This window comes from Chelonus insularis, unplaced genomic scaffold (assembly GCF_013357705.1).
Source record: "Chelonus insularis isolate UGA/USDA-ARS -01 unplaced genomic scaffold, ASM1335770v1 contig_128_pilon, whole genome shotgun sequence".
NCBI classification, from domain to species: Eukaryota; Metazoa; Arthropoda; class Insecta; order Hymenoptera; family Braconidae; genus Chelonus; species Chelonus insularis.
In genome coordinates this window covers 756,707-773,532 of record NW_023276368.1, presented here as the reverse complement: position 1 = coordinate 773,532, position 16,826 = coordinate 756,707, and the positions used below count along the sequence as shown (strand labels likewise).

The 16,826-nt window shown below is 30.1% G+C and overlaps 1 protein-coding gene and 1 long non-coding RNA gene across 4 annotated transcripts; one reads left to right on the top strand and one right to left on the bottom strand.

Annotated features, from left to right (window-relative positions):
* Positions 1-247: 247 nt before the first annotated feature.
* Lim1 (LIM homeobox 1) lies at positions 248-11,020 on the top strand. Of its 3 annotated transcripts, none has more exons than XM_035086329.1 (8): positions 248-1,454; positions 3,586-3,775; positions 6,512-6,744; positions 7,758-7,973; positions 9,121-9,362; positions 9,454-9,739; positions 10,176-10,343; positions 10,615-11,020. In XM_035086329.1, the coding sequence occupies exons 2-8, from the start codon at positions 3,603-3,605 to the stop codon at positions 10,737-10,739; spliced, it is 1,443 nt and encodes a 480-aa protein (XP_034942220.1). In that variant the 5' UTR covers positions 248-1,454; positions 3,586-3,602; the 3' UTR covers positions 10,740-11,020. The 3 variants fall into 3 exon arrangements, with proteins under 3 accessions (XP_034942220.1, XP_034942203.1, XP_034942211.1); XM_035086312.1 differs by having other exon boundaries at positions 10,155-10,343; XM_035086320.1 differs by lacking the exon at positions 248-1,454 and having other exon boundaries at positions 3,535-3,775; positions 10,155-10,343.
* On the bottom strand, positions 6,740-14,692 carry LOC118068707 (uncharacterized). Its single transcript, XR_004690535.1, has 6 exons — positions 14,544-14,692; positions 10,434-10,732; positions 9,817-10,337; positions 9,504-9,736; positions 7,255-7,513; positions 6,740-7,143 (listed from the first exon to the last, which is right to left on the bottom strand). It is a non-coding gene; the product is annotated as an uncharacterized lncRNA (long non-coding RNA).
* Positions 14,693-16,826: the final 2,134 nt, after the last annotated feature.

Genomic DNA, 16,826 nt, shown 5'->3' with positions numbered 1-16,826 from the left:
AATAATTAAAGGTGGAAAATGATGGTTGAAGAGGAGAAAAAAAAGATAGATTGGTGATGGCAGACATAAAGGAAGAGTGCGAAGCAATAACCTGTAGCATTTTCTCAGGAGATATTTAAGCAAACTTCACAGTCACAGGATCGATAGTTAACCAGTCACGAGGCGGCACCATCGGCAGCCGCCACCGTCCTTCGCTACCGCTACTAACGGAAGCTGGTCCATCCCTAGTATTTCTCCCTCTTCGTTGTTTATTTCCCTCGTGCTGATAGCGCAGCCATTCTAAGAATCATGTTGAATACCATCAAGGGGGAGTTACGCCTTTCGAGGGAACTCGCGACCAATCACCGCGACTCACTTGGGGTTACTGCATCTCTTGTGGGCGGGACTCAATATGTGACTCCTTCAGCTCGTCAAACCCCAAGGTGGGGTTCGTGGTCGCAGGTGCGGCCAGTTGGCTGGCGAACCTCGCGACGAATGTGTTGTACTATTTTCGTGTCACGTATCAATCTCTACTATTTTACTCCGAGAATCGCCGGCATTTAACGTGTGTGTACTACTTGTTATTTAACATATAAACATCTAGATTATTTTATTCTCCAATCTTACTTTATTTTGTGGATAAAAATAATCAACATTGTACACTGAACGGAATTATTTTATTATAAAAAACATTTGTTATTAAAATAGACAACAGGATATTGATTATCATCAACGATTCGTTGTTAAAATGATACAGAATGTTGAAATGTTTTTAACTGGTTTTATGACATCTGGATTATTCAAACAATTAGTTAACAATCTAGTGGAAATGTGATATTGATAAATAATATAACTATCAGTGTATTTAAATATATCACAAAGGATATTAATTATTAATAAAAATGTAAAATTATTTAATTGTATAATTTTGACTTTACAAATGTGTGCCATTAATTAAATATATTGGGTTATTACATACACATTTTTAAATAATTATTAATTTATTCTTATAAATAATTAAGTAGAATTTTTTTTTCACAATAATAGTGCCAAGTGAAGTGAAATAGTTGATTGAGTAGAAGAAAAAAAAAAGAGAAATAGTGTAAAAGTGTATGGGTGAATGATAAAACGATAAGTTTTAGAATGTTTGATAAGTGTTGATAATAAATAAAAAAAAATTAATTGTGTATTAAAAGAATAAATAGGAATAAAAGTGGGTGCACTGGGGCCCTCAGAGCCACTTGAGCGATACGGTCCAGTGGAAGGTGGCCGTATCAGTGATATTCTGACAGCCGAAAGAGTGGGGATAAGGGCGGCCGCAGCCGCGGCTGGGGAGGTGGAGGGGTACGGGGTTACAGGGGCCGCGACAGGCGCCCCTGGGGTTGGTGTAAGTGGCACCCCCCGATTAAGAGAAGCAACCCTAGGGGGTTCCCCCCGTTGTGCACCCCTCACACTTACCCAGGCCCATAATATTGGTAAGTACCTTATAATTGTCCATTACATGACTTTTATCTATTTCTCATAACATATACTTATTACATTTTTTTAAATATTTATTCATACACATGTATGTATTATGTCATTATTATCTATTACTTCTGATATTATCCGTGAAAAAAACATCTATTTTATAACATTGTTGCCTCTTCTATCACTCAATTGTAACTCATCTCTCTGCTTTTTTATTTATTTCGTTTAATAAAAGTATTATTGTCAATTAAATATTATACTTGTTTATAGATATGTTGAGAATTATTTGCAAAAGGAAGTAATTTCTAAGTGTTATTACATGTCCGTGAGTTGACCACGTTATTTATACATCATTTTTTTTTTTTAATAGCAGAGAATTATTTATGTAAGAGTTTATTTTTCTTATTTATATTGAGTATATGTGAAATTACCAGTTATAAATATTTTCACGATTTTTCAGTAATTTGCAATTGATAAGATATGTATTGGATGTTTAAATTTATTTAATAGAAATTATGATAATGTATTTAAAATCAATGACAATCATCTAAATTACCAAGAATTTATCTTCCTTTTGTTATTTTAATGAATAATTCGTAATTATCTTTTATGTAAAAATAATTGCGATTGATATAAAAAAAGGATTCCCACTGTATTTTATAAAAGATTATAACACAATGGAATTTAGATGCATTTGAGAAATAAATACCAATCGACATAAAAAATGCATTTATTTAAACACTCTATATTTTTGTATAAATCGATGCCATTTGTAGAATTAAACTTTTTTAAAAATATTCACATATTATTTTAAGAATATTCACTGATTGTCAGTGCTAATTTAATCACTGAATAAATCAGTAATTTAATTAGCACTGAAAGGTGAGTGAATAGTTGTTGATTTGCAATAATTTTTACTGATTCAGTTTAAGAGAGAAATGAGGGTTACAAAGTTAACATAGTTACTTCAGAAGAAATTTTAAAACAATATAGAGAGCAAAGAATTGTAATTTTGTCTCTAATAAGCAATGAGAGATTTTTTAATTAAGATACATTACAATCCATTCTTGTAGAAATATTATTAATCGAAATTATGAGCTGTACTCGCTTAAATTCAATCAGTGAAAACCACGGCGAGTTAGTAACTATTCACTGACTTTCAGAGCCAGTTCAATTACTGATTCATTCTGATTAGTGAATAATCACTGACTCGATTAAGAAGTACAAGAATAAATAATAAATAATACAATTTTATTGTATGAACAGATTTTTACCTAAAGCAATAAGCTATTCTCTAAAAATGAATTAGTGAATATTTGCTATTTTGCAGTGATTTTCACTGATTCATTTTTAGGAAGTACCATGTATTAAAGTAAAAATTATAATTCCTTTTTCTGCATGAATCTTTAATTTATTTACTCAAAAAATATGTCTTGAATCACTCATAAAATAAATATAAATATTTATTGTAATTGTTTTATAAGTATTCAAGACAATGAAATCCAAAAATTTGAGAATACTCTAACAATGAATCAGTAAAAATGATTGCAAAATAGAATATATTCAGTGATTTGCAATTACAAAATAATCACTGGTAGATTTGGTGCATTTACTATTACTCCAAAAAGTGAATATTCACTGATTCATTGTTAGGGAGCATAATAAAACATAAAGAATCATAGCTGATCAATTATTTAAACATTAATTAATTATTTTAATATTATTCTTAAATAATCTTATAACATTGAACCAATAACTATCAAATTAAAAGAATGATTCTTTGCAAAAAATTGGCTATTGTATCACACGATGAAATCCATATTCAGTTTGTTAGTACTCTTTACAAATGAAACAATAAAAATCGTTTAAAATCCTAGAGAAGCAGTAAATATTAACTAATTCTAAATGATTCCATCAGTTGTACATTTATAATTGCGAAATAATTATTATTCTGCAATGATATTTAGTCTTTCATTTTCAGAGACTACACACAATTGAAAATAATTTCTATTTACTTATTATTTATTTCACCAAATAATGAAAATTTCTCTTTATTTAATATTAAAAATAATTTTTCTAGCTTATATAATATTGTGCATAATCGATAATATATATATATGTATATATAACTTGCAGGGAGGTGTGGTTTGGCAATGCTCCTGTCATGTGCACGATGCAAGAAACCGATTATGGACAAATTCTTTTTAAACGTTCTAGAAAGAGCGTGGCATGCTGAGTGTGTCCGATGTTTTGACTGTGGATTAGAATTGCAGGAAAAATGCTTCTCAAGAGAATCAAAAATCTTTTGTAGAAATGACTTTTTCAGGTAAATTATTGTTTTTTATCTCTATCCTACTATTGTCTATTTCAATTCTATCTCTATAATTATCCTCTTCGTTTATCATCATTGATTCATTCCATACGTATGTATATCCATATATATATATATGTCCATATATCCATAGACATATTTAATACTGTAGAATAATACATATAATATCAGAAAATGAAGGTAAAATTCTTATGTTGATGCCGCAATAACTTGTGACGTTTTTATGATTGTTCCTCTTAACTCGTTGAGAGTTATCGTTAAATGCCAACTGGAAAGAACCCCTCATGTTGAAATGTGTGCATATGTAAGCTACGAATTTGATATATCTGTAAAAAAAAAAATATTTCAAAATTCTAGAAGTGTAAATTTGAGATAAAAATAATCATAAAATAATTATTGAGTATTTAAATAAATTATTATAACTTTATAAAAACATTACCTGATAAATTATGTAGTAATTAAAAATTATCATATATCATGTTTATATTGCTCTTAATGATAATTAACATTGTAACATAATCTTGTCAAGTTTTTAAATTTTATGACATTTCTACAGACACATGACACATACGGAGTGAGAAAAAATTTTTATTGTAATAAAAGAATGTTTTAATTAAAAAAAAAAAAACAAAAATATTAGTAATTTAAATATTTTTATGATGAATATTTAAAAAGTAATGTGAACATAAAGTTAATTTTTTTGTTTATAGGATATAAAAGAGTAAATAAAAACGTTATCATAAATACACATCATAAGTGATGATTGTTAGTGAAGCAAAAGTAGTAAAATAAATATATAAAATAATAGTAGAAAAAAATATCAAAAAATAAATCTAATTTAACTTTAGTTACAAATAAATATATAACGAATGATATGATTTAAAAAATATACTGAAAAGTGATATCTGCCAAGCCCTGTGATACTTATAACAGCAGTCAACGATAATATAACTAACGTGTTGTATACTTTACGAGGTACTTTGCATTTCAATGAAAAATTCATTAGCTCGTGAAATACTTCATAAATGTATATATATATACATATATATATAATCAACATCATCAATAGTATATATAACATAAAAATGTACATGTGCTGAAGATTGTCTACTTAAAATCGGCTACTGTATTGATGCTTATTTATCATAATCCATATGGACTATCATACAGAACATTTCCATACACATTTATTATATTTGTATCAATATTCATTTACAAAACACAGACAGATCACAGATCTAGATTTATATCACTCAATTCTTTACAAAACTTGACAATATTTATAAAATACTCTTCATTACGTTGCTTTCTGAGACGTCTTGATGATTTGAAAAACAATTCCTTTTTAGAGGTTATGTAATTTAGTGGTTATATTACATATCACAGATATTATTGTAAATTAAGGCTATATTATCCATTCAAACGATGTTATACGTATGTATTGCATGAAAAAGAGAAAAGAAGTATGTTGGAATGGTTAAAAAAAATCAAAAGAAATAAAAAATAATAAAAATATATGAGAAAACGATAACCGGTCACACAAGACGAGACTACGGTTAGCTCATAAAGCTCCACGCGACTTGAACCGCGAGAATAGTAACTCATCTTTCAGAGTATACTCTCATGTCTGTTGAAGAGAAACAAAAAAGAGTCAGATGAGAGTTTGTTTCCATACTTGCTAAAGTTGAATCAATGTGAATTCTCGGTAGATTGAAGTAGAGTGTCTAACAGACAGTTAAGATGCATAAAAGTAATATAGGATAAAAGCACATAGTTGTGTGTACACTATTTTATATGGTATACGTTCGAGACACTGAGAACGTGGAAATATAATAAATGTACCATGACGCTGACTCTTGAGAGTTCCATTGGGCGTGACGGGTACGCGGGTGAGCCGAACCGACGCCGTCTTCCTTTCCAGGAAGGTCCAGCCGTTCTCAACTGAGATTCATAATATAAGAATGACGTTTTTGCCGAACATCAGTGAAGAAAACCTATTAAACTACACTTGATTTTTTTATTTTTTTTAATCGTCACTTACTCTTGATACAGGTATACACATTATTCGCTTCTTCTTCTTTTTTTTTTCTTCATTTTTTTACAACATTTTTTATAAGTGTGATAAATTATTTTTATGTACTAACATTATTTATATATTTGTCCAGAATTTATCATGCACATTGTCCTAGATGGAAATGAATTTTTTCAAGTGTTTATCTGATGATGATTAAATTTATTGTATCTCTTATTTATTGCTATAAAGTGTTGAAAATGTTGAAAACAAAATCATTCATATATTGTATTAAATTGATTATATTTTTAGTAAAGAGAAAATTTGTCATTTTGTGATTTATAGATGTCTAAGTACAATAAGCATTTGCCTGTGGAGATGTATTAATTTTGAACGAAATTATCAGTGCATCAATAACAAACGATTGTAAATGACAGATGATACTAATGTGTCATTAATACACCTTATAGTAGCGGATTAGTGATGATTTTATGTTCGAATATCAAAATTAATTTATTTATCATGATTATTAATTGAATCCAAGTTTGAAAAATTATTTCACCAGTCTCATGTAATATTTTAGAATGATATTTTGCTAAAATTTATATTCTTGGGCATCAACAACAAAAAAAAGATGTCAAAAATATTATCTTCATTTAGTTTTTTATAAAAATTATTTAACTTATATTAATGTAAAAAAAAATGTTGACAATTTTCAGGAGATATGGAACAAAATGTAGTGGTTGTCTCCAAGGAATAAGTCCGCAAGACCTCGTGAGAAAAGCTAGAGACAAAGTTTTCCACCTGAACTGTTTCACCTGCCTCATCTGTCGAAAGCAACTGAGTACTGGTGAAGAGTTGTACGTCTTGGACGACAACAAGTTTGTCTGCAAGCAAGACTACCTGTCGGGAAAGCCCTTGCCCGATGTCCATCATGCTCACAGCCATCATGGTAAGTTATCCATCCACAGGGTATCCACGTGTAAATAATAAAACTCACGTTAAAGTCAATCTTCTCTCAAAGGATTAGAAAACGCTCCGATGATTTGTTAGAATTTTCTTATTCCTTTACTTGATACATCATTTAATCCCCATGGAACAAAAATAAAACATTACAAAACTTGTATAAAAAACATCAGAAAGTGTATTATAAATAAAAAAAAGTTTAAAATAATCATAACAATATACAAACTCTGACAACTTTATGCTTTAACGCGTTGGAATTATAAGGGTTGAAAAAGGGATATGTGGTAGCTAGTTATTCTATTTTTTTTATGTTGCTTCTGGACCCCTTTAGAATCAACTTGATTTCAAACCAAATAGGAAATTGATCGCCGACGGGTAGTAAAAGCTGTGAAAACATGATAGATATATAGGTATAATGGAGCATAATTAAGAAGTTAGGTACATTGATATGTATATAAATTTAGAGAGAAAAAATTTAAATAATATTTTTTATTACCTTATCATAAATATAATACTTGATGAATTCAATGTAAAAGCATAGATAAATACAAGAAAATTCCATGTTCCAACATCTTTTTCAGTTCCATTTTCTTTTCTCAGACTTGGATTTGAGTTTCGTGAGGTTTTGTAACCGTGAAACGAATACGAGGGTCGTTACGTTACGCAGCGGGTTCCCTTTTGTCGCAAGCCGACAGTCGACCGCAAGCAACCCGCTCGCTGTAGAGAAGCGCCTGGCCAAAGACGCCGGCCTACAACTGAACATGCTCATTATCGTTTCCATGGCTTTTCGTTGTATTTCTCATTCATTTTTCATTTATATATTATCTGTCATTATTGCTGTTTTATTTTTATTACGTAAATTTATACAATTTTTATACATGAATATTATGGATAATCGATTGATAAATTAATTTATAGAAATAAATTATTTTATATCTAAGAGATTAATGTAGAGATATGTTGTTAAAGAATTTCAAGAATAATTAATTATTTGTACAGGTGGAGATTCATTGATGGGTTCTGGTTCTGAAGATGAAGATGATGATAGTAGTAACCATCATCATCACCATCATCATCATCATGGAAGTGTTAGTGGATCACATCTAGGTCCTCATAGTCTGGGACCTGGAAGTACAGGTGACCAGAGTGTAGGACATGTTAGTGATTTACCACTAGGAAGTGATTCTTGCAAACAAGAAGATTCTGAAGATCAAGGTAAGCTTCAAAAGTCATTTTATTATTACACTAAGTAAAAAAAAATGAATTTTAACAAATAGATATACTTTATTGAAGAGAAAGATCGTCATAAAAAATATTTTTTTAACTATTCAAAATTAATTATTCCTCTATAAAGTATGTGTAATTTATTTTCAATTAATTAATTTATTAAATATATTATTGTAAAACTATCAAGTGTATATGAATTTTTTAAAAAATATACTGTGTTAATTTGACATCAAGTTTTTAACTAAAAAAACCTATACTTTTGTATAAATAATAATAATAATAATGATAGTAAAAAAAAAAAAAATTAAATATAGATGCGATTAATAATTCAAGCATATAATGTTTAAAGTACATCTTACAGCTGAGCAGTTAGTTATCCAGTTTTTTCAGTCTGTGTTATAAAGCTTCTCTAGGGAAGGGCGAAAAAATACTGACAATGGTTTTTACTCGCTTTTTTGATTGCTTTGTATACATTATAACTTTCTGTAACATGAAGGGGGTGCGAACATACGACATAAGGATGCAGCATGAGCATAGGTACTAGTAGGTGCTCTTTCTGATGGTCTTCATGATCCGTTCATCGAACCTTCACACAAGGGTATATCTTGAAAGGGTATCCAATTGTATGGTGTGACACTGTCCAAATATTTTCTTTGTCCTTTGGTTAAGCTTCCCCTTGTGGTTGAATGATGCTACAGATTATCGCGGTGTAGCCTATCCCATATAACTTTCAACTTACTTTTTGAGAGTATTATTAATACTACAACTATAGGGATACATAATAATGAATCGACCCCCATAGAACTGTCAATAGTTCGCGTCGATGGATAACAGACATATATATGTAACTAAAAGAAACAAGGGGTCAACAAAATAAGAGTATATATAAAATACAATAAGATTAGGGATCGAGTACCTGAAGCTGATATGGATAGAATGTTTGTACAGTTAATACATGATGGACCAAAGTCACTTTTCCACATCGATACACTTTTGGGGATTTTACCAGCATCATTCTTTAGAAATAAAAATCATTGCTAAAGTTTAAGTTTTAAAGTATTGATAACTGGATTATAATGTGATTATTTTATATTTTATAAAATGCTGATATTTTAATGTTAAAAAATGATATTAGGTTCTCTAGATGGTGATCCGGAAACAAGAGATAGTCAAACAGAAAATAAAAGCCCTGATGGTGGAGCTGGTGGTGGTAGTGGTGATGGTGGAGCTGGATCAAAAAGGCGAGGACCCAGAACGACGATAAAAGCTAAACAACTAGAAATATTAAAAAATGCTTTCTCAGCGACCCCTAAACCAACTCGACATATTAGAGAACAACTTGCAAAAGAGACTGGATTGCCAATGCGAGTTATACAAGTAATTATTTTTTTATTGCAATCAAGCTTTCAATAGTTTTTATTCATGTGTGGAGTAATAATAAAAATGAATGATAAATATTGATTTATAGGTTTGGTTTCAAAATAAAAGAAGTAAAGAACGTAGGTTAAAACAACTCACCACAATGGGAAGAGGACCATTTTTCACTAATTCTAGAAAAATGAGAGGTTTTCCATTGAATCTCAATCATGGTGCATTGGGTGGTGATGATGGACCACCTCCAGGTTTTCCATATTTTCCAGCTGATAAGTTTGAGTTTGGATATGGTGGTCCAGTTACCTTTCATCATGAATTCTTCGGTACTCATGGTCCTCCTCATCCACATGGACCACCATTTGGAGGTCCTGCTAATCCTGGTAAGATTTTATATTTATTATTTACTCACAAACTGTTCACCATATCACAGCATAAGAATATTTCGACATTTACTTACACTTAAAAATATTAAAAAAAAATTATTACAACAACTGTATGATTATAATTTCATAGTTATCATAACTGTTATAACAAGTATTAACCACGAATGATGACTATGTACGCATCAAATAAGATGTTACTGTTGAAACCGTTAAAAATCTATTAAAAGCACCACTGTTGGGTCTAATACACGGCGATTATCGCCATTCAGTTTTTTGTTCTTTTTCTTGAGAAGATGGTGTACAATTATGTAAATAAATACAACTTGGTCTCTACATATTTCGATAATAACATCAAGTTGAATATTGGCAGGATATTCGGCGATGAGAACTTGACAAGATATTGTCTGATCAGTTCCAAACTTGTTTGTGACAGGTCTTGACCCAGCTAGTATAGCGGGAATGGCAGCGGCAGCAGCAGTTGCAGGGGAATATCCACCACCAGGCGCCGCAGGCGGCCCGTCGGAATTTCTCACAGGACCTTCAGGCCAAGGACCTCAGCCACCGTCGGGTGGTAGCCCTGGCGAGTTCTTGACACCTACAGGTAAGTTTATACTTTTAATTATTATAATTAAGATTGCTCCATTTTTTTTTTTCGCTAAATAAATGAAAAAAATATTTGATTAAAAATTACCTTTCTATCAAAATCATTGATTAATTGTTTCTAAATCCTGATACCCTATTTTTAAATCATCCTCATCATCATAAATTGCGATGAAAAGAAAAGGAAAAGAAACATTTGTAACATTTTTGACAACCAAGTCATCTGGCGAGATAGACATAGCAAATGTTGGATGGATTCTTTCTGTTCTCAGGCGGTGGACAAGGTAATCCAGGAGGAGGTGGCAATTGTGGTGCTCCTGGAAGCGGAGGTGGTGGTGGTAGTGGTGGTTTCCCTGAGCAGCAACACCAGATGCAGAGCGAGGGTCTCGTCTGGTAGAACGAGTTTACGTTTAATTTATCTTTTATATATATACATATTAATCCATCCGAACTCGATAATGTGGAATCGGTAATGAGAGCGAGTATTACAAATAAATATCACAAATATTAACATATTTTGAAACGAATTCCAACAAAATAAAATAAATACCGGACGAATGAATAATGATTTATTAAAGATTTTAATATAAAATAATTCAAGTACAGGCAATTACGTGATGTTCTTTTTGTTTTCATATTCATTTTATTATCATTTTTTGATTGATAGAAATGATTTGATTAGTGCTGAATTTATTATTATTATTATTATTAATATTATTATTATTATTTTTTTTTTTTTTTAACTACAATAGTAACTATAAAAATCGTGCAGATAGTTGAAGTTTATAATTATAACGATTATTATTATTAAACAATTAATAATTTTATTGTCATGAGACAATATTTTGCAATATATTTTTATTATAATAATTATTATGATTATTTTTATGAATATCATTATTATTGAAATCGTGTACAAAATTGGAGAAATTTGCGATCGTGTGATATGTATTCCTTGTTGATTATAATTAAACGTTATCTATCATGAAATTCTGTAGATAAAGCTTTTTTTTACAGTGCAATAATTAAAGTTGCACTTGGGAACAAAATAAAATAATAAGAAAAATAATTATTAATTAGTGTTGATGCTAAAAATGAATTAATTCCTTACTTAAATGCCCATCATCTTTATGTACAGTAAATCGTGATGCTTTTATTCAATACTACAATTACAAGTATAGTAATAAAAATAAAAAATTTATTTAGAAAATTTAAAAAAAAAAAAAAAAATTGTAAAGCTCTGAAATATTAATTTTTTTAAGTTAAATTAATAATTTTTATTGCTATACTTGTAATAATAATTTATTAAAAAAAAAAAAACCTTTTTCGTGATAAACAAATGCGATTGATTAAAAATAAGATTAAACATATGAGCAATTATCTATTAATTGTCTTTATAAATATGAACATAAATATATAAAACATAGAAATAATAATTGGATATTTGATTGATAAAAAAAAAAACAAAATGAATCCAATATCAATGTAAATATATACATATATGACATTATTATGCTGATAAATGCGTAAATATACGTGTTGAAAAATATTAATAAGTGATGGTAGCAAAAGAATAAAAAAAAGTATGAATATAATTAATTATAAAAGAGTAAAAATAATGTTGAAAATAAGTATCTTTAATTCGTCTGTAAGTATCAAAAATGTACAGATATAGAGCATCATATATGCATTATCTTGCTATTAATAATACATTACAACTATAAATATGATACAATAAACCACCCTGTATTTCCGTAGTTTTTTTGTTGTTATTTTACTATTTAATTCGCCTCAACTTATTTCATCATCATCATCATCATTACTTCATGTTAAAAATACAGAGATAAAATTTTTGTTTTAAAAGAAAAGAAATTTTTGATTTTTAAAAAATCATTTCAAAGTTAATTACATTTATCTGTAATGAAATTTTCATAGTTTTATTGGTGTTACTATTATTATTTTTCTTTCTACTTCATTACTATTGAATTGGAAGAAAAAAAATCCCGTCTAAAGTCTGAGCATTTTGTGTGCTATAACAGAGTTACAATTGGTCTATGTGCCTATAACCATCAGGGGCTTCAGTTACGGACATCTGGTGAATTCGATTTTGATGTGTTTCTGCCGGAGGGTGCAGTTTAGTTTCTCTGTCATGTTGGATATGTATCATGCAGGAGGAAGAAAAATTGAGTAGTTACATATCTTGACCAAATTCCCAATAGATTGGTGAGAAATGACAAGACTCACGTCATGTTGATTTGTGTTCTATTTTACACTTATTTACTTCAATTCTTGAATTTCAGAATAATTTTACCACAATCTCCTTTCCAATCACAGAATAAAATAACAAATAATTCTGATCCAACTAACAGAAGATATTGTTACTGGTTTATTTATTGTAGAGTATCTTTTTTTTGTTTCTTTTGTAAAAGTTGGGATTCAGCAGAAGACAAAATCTATCAAAGTAGGACGACAGATGCGAACCCGCCTTCGCTCACTTGGAGAGCACCAGCAAGAGTTAGATTCTCTTGGGAGTCTTACCAGGACAAACCGTCCCTAGGGGTGTGTATAGCATACTTCAAAGCCCCACCAGTTTCACAACGACGAGATCTTGCAAACCCTCGTTTATATTAGAATCGAAAGGAGTTCAAGTGGATTCCCCAATCCTTTTGGGAATGAAAGATTATTTTTAAACACTGCCAGTAAGCTTTAAATAAATGATTAATTAAGCTTAAAAAAAATATCTATATTCATGAGCTGAAGATGATGATACTTTAGGCTAAATTTTGATAATGAAAATATTGCAATCCTGAGATAATATCTGTGCTTGTGATAGGCAGATAAAGAGAAGGGCTTCGTTCTATATAAAAAGAAAAAAAAAAAAAAAGCATAAAGAGGGTAAATTTTCATCGAAAGAAGCCGACCCCAGGGGGTAACTATTATGAAGGGCGAACGTGTCATGGTCCAACGCGCTTGAAACTCACGTGTCTCTACACGTGTCCGGCAGCTCTAAGCGTGCTTTAGCTCCGACGGCAAGTCACCCTTTAAAATGTCACATATACCTTGCATTGCTTTTATGCTTCCTATTACTTATTATACATACTTGAAACCCGACAAATCACGCCTTGTTTAACCATTCTCTTATTTCATCATTTTTAAACTGTCTCCATTTTTCAATCGTTCCATCCCACGTTTTTAATTAATAAATGTCATAATAATTATTATGTTGACGGTTTTTTTTTTTTATTCTCTTTTAAATGTCATATTCATCAGTCAATATGTTGTGGATTTTAATATCCTTGTCAACTACTAGTTGAAGACAACTGCAGTTGAATTGAATAAGACAATAAAGTTAAACTGGCTCTGGTATTTCATCATGAGTCTTAAGATAATCCAAAATCCGGATTATCGGTTGTTTTAGACCAACTGGTTCTCTATATTTCACATGTTGAAAACACACTCCTGTGGCTCTTAATATTCGAACTTCCTAAGACAGTCTTTTTTTTTTTATGATTAAATATTTACTAAGTATTACATACTTAGAGGTTATATTTTATTCTGCTTCAAAAATATTCTTTATTATTTTTTGTTTTCTTAGCAAATTATTCATGATCTTGATGATCAATTGATTGTCCATGTTATAAAGCATGTTGCTGATGTTATTTGTCCTTGTATTTAATCGTTGTTCCGTGTTGACATTTTTTGCGTGAATATTTGTCGTTAGAAGAGGTTTTTACTCAAATCAAGTCGAGTGTATCGCGTGTTTGTGTGACGCCACTATGAGAGGAAAATATGTGTAGGGAATCGCGCGACTTGAGTTTAGGGACGTGGTCCATGGGGTGGTTTATGAGGGTGTACTGAGCATTGTTGTATAAATAGGTTTGGTAAGTTAGGGGTTGTCGAGTTATCCTAAGGGAACTGCACATGTCCGCATCGATTATACCTCCCTCCCTTTTATTTTTTGTGCCTTCAGTTTTCTTCTTATTTTTTATCTTTCCATCCTACTTTCTGTTTTTGTTACTCAATATTTTACATTATATCTAACTTTATTGAACTTTATACTTTTTATCTCAAATTTATTCTGCATCTGTTTCTCTTTTTTAACAGCAATATGTTCTTTTGTGTTTTACAATATTTAATCTATTTATTTAGGTTAGTTTTAGTTGTAGAATTGAAGAAAATTATTTATAATTGGTTTACTTACTTTACCCTTTTTTTATACTGAAAATTTATAAAAATTCAAGCGTTTACAACGTTAAACAGCACAAACAAACTATAGTATTTTTTCAAGCACTTAGAAATGTTTAAAATGTGTCAACAAACACGTCATATAGTCGAAACACTGAAAGAGTAAAATTGGAGGTTATACAGGGAAATTATTTTGGCGCATGCGCACAAATTATTTCTAAACTGGTTCACAACTTAAAATAATTAATTTTCTGTATTAAATAATTGCCTGTATGATAATTTTTGATAAATAATAGTTTAAAATAACTTGAAATAATATATGATAAATGTAAAAAAACATAATAACTTGAAATGAATAACTTCGTATAACCTCAAATTCTACTCTTCCAGTGTTTTGACTATAGTTTGGTTATGGTATTTAAGAATAACCTATAAAAATAAACTTTGTATTATAAAATGTTTCTCGAATGAAAGACAATAACTAAAAGAAACCCAATTCGTTGTTTTTTAAAAATAAATTTGACTATTTAGTTGAGTAGTAATAAATGTTAAGTTTAAAGTGAGGTTAAACGATGAATCTAGTGGTATAAATAAATTCAAATATTTTGTAAATAAAGTCATTATAAAATTTACAACTTCTTAAAAATAAATTTGAATTATCAGATTTTATTCAAAAATAATTATTATCATTCTTCTTAAAATTTAACATCAACAATTTTACCATAGTTTCCAAACACTTGGATTTGCAGTGTAGGTTATAGTTTCATTAAGTGAAATAAGATGCACTTTTTAGATATTTTGTTTAATAAATTCGTATACAATCTTGGCACAAGTTATTAACTCAACTTATAAACCACTTTGCAACCTACTTTTCCTCATCTTCTCTGCAAATGCTTTAACGGTAAATAAAATAACTGGTAATTTTTTTTTATCATTTCTCATTCAATCATTCTACCAGTTATGAAAAATTACTCAGTCATATCCAATAATATGATTTTTTTCTGTCATTTTAGGATCTGTTGATTAGCAATAAATGATGGGAAAGAGAAAAAAAGTAGCACTTGAGAGAGTGAGAGTCAAGTGACTTTTGTTACAATTATATTAATGGTCTACATGACTGATGAACAAACCTACCCTTTTGCATTGACATTAAACTTGTTTTCATTCCCTTCATTTCTTGATGTCACTTCTCTCTTACTCTTCCATGCAATCACAGCTGGACGTACAACGGTTTACCCTCGAATGCGTCTCTTTTCGTATCGCCTACACCACACCCTCGATCATCCCAAAATGTTCAAGTATATAAACTGGTACATTGTGTACAATTTTATGCGCGGCATGCGTGCGTCATTAACTGTGTAAGGGGATAAAACATGAATTAGCTTTAATGTTCCCGTAGATAATTTTCAGCCTAGTGGCTCAATTGGAATCAGCACAAAGAATAGGAATACCTGTTCAATAGTTGGACATAAAATGATCAAATGAAAATTCTTTTTATTTATAATTAAAATTAGAATAAAGGTAAATAAATAAATGAAAAGTAGTTTATGTTATATATAAATGTAAATCGCGTGTTTGTGGTTACAAATATCAAAGTGACAGCTCGCGTGTCAAGCAAATCTGGACATGCTGCATGATCCTTTGAAATCAGGTACAACGAGGGTGGCAAAAGCGTGCAAGTCGTAAAGATATGCATGAGACGTCAGCACATTCAAGCATACAAACGATAAGATCCGCCCACCATCTGTCCTCTCTTTGTAACTATTTTGCCAACCCCTACTGATCAACATTACACCCTGGTGTGAGTAGATATTCAACTTTATTGAGAAATTGCTGCACTAGAGTCTGTAATATTTTTTTTCTTTCTGTTACAGCTGTTATCAAAATTATTTCTTTTAGTAAAAGTAATTAATTTGATGAACAAAAGCTATGTATGAAGTAAATCATATTCATTCATTGATCATCCACCATTGAGAATTTGAAGGAGAAATAGCAAAACAGGTGTTGGAGAAAAAAGTGGGTGTGCTATGTTGAATTGACTCTTGGGGATACCGTGTAAGGGTGAATATCATATCGCTATTTTATAGAACACATTATGGTAACGTTGCGTATAGGCATTGAAGGTACAAGGGTGGAATTCTAATTAGGTGACTAGGGTTACATAGGTCATTCTAGTGGAGGGTGGTATTGTTGTATACAAGTCCTAGAACTGGTATTACTGGTACCCAACATAAATTAACTTTCTTCCACAAAAATTTATGGATTATCATTTTTTTTTTTCTTATATTCATCGATCAAG

Coding starts and splice junctions, on each gene's coding strand:
- Lim1 (XM_035086312.1), top strand. CDS start 3,603: ATGCTCCTGTCATGTGCACGATGCAAGAAACCGATTATGGACAAATTC. Junction 9,363..9,453: donor TGCCAATGCGAGTTATACAA/GTAATTATTTTT, acceptor ATTGATTTATAG/GTTTGGTTTCAAAATAAAAG. Junction 9,740..10,154: donor TGGAGGTCCTGCTAATCCTG/GTAAGATTTTAT, acceptor TTGTCTGATCAG/TTCCAAACTTGTTTGTGACA.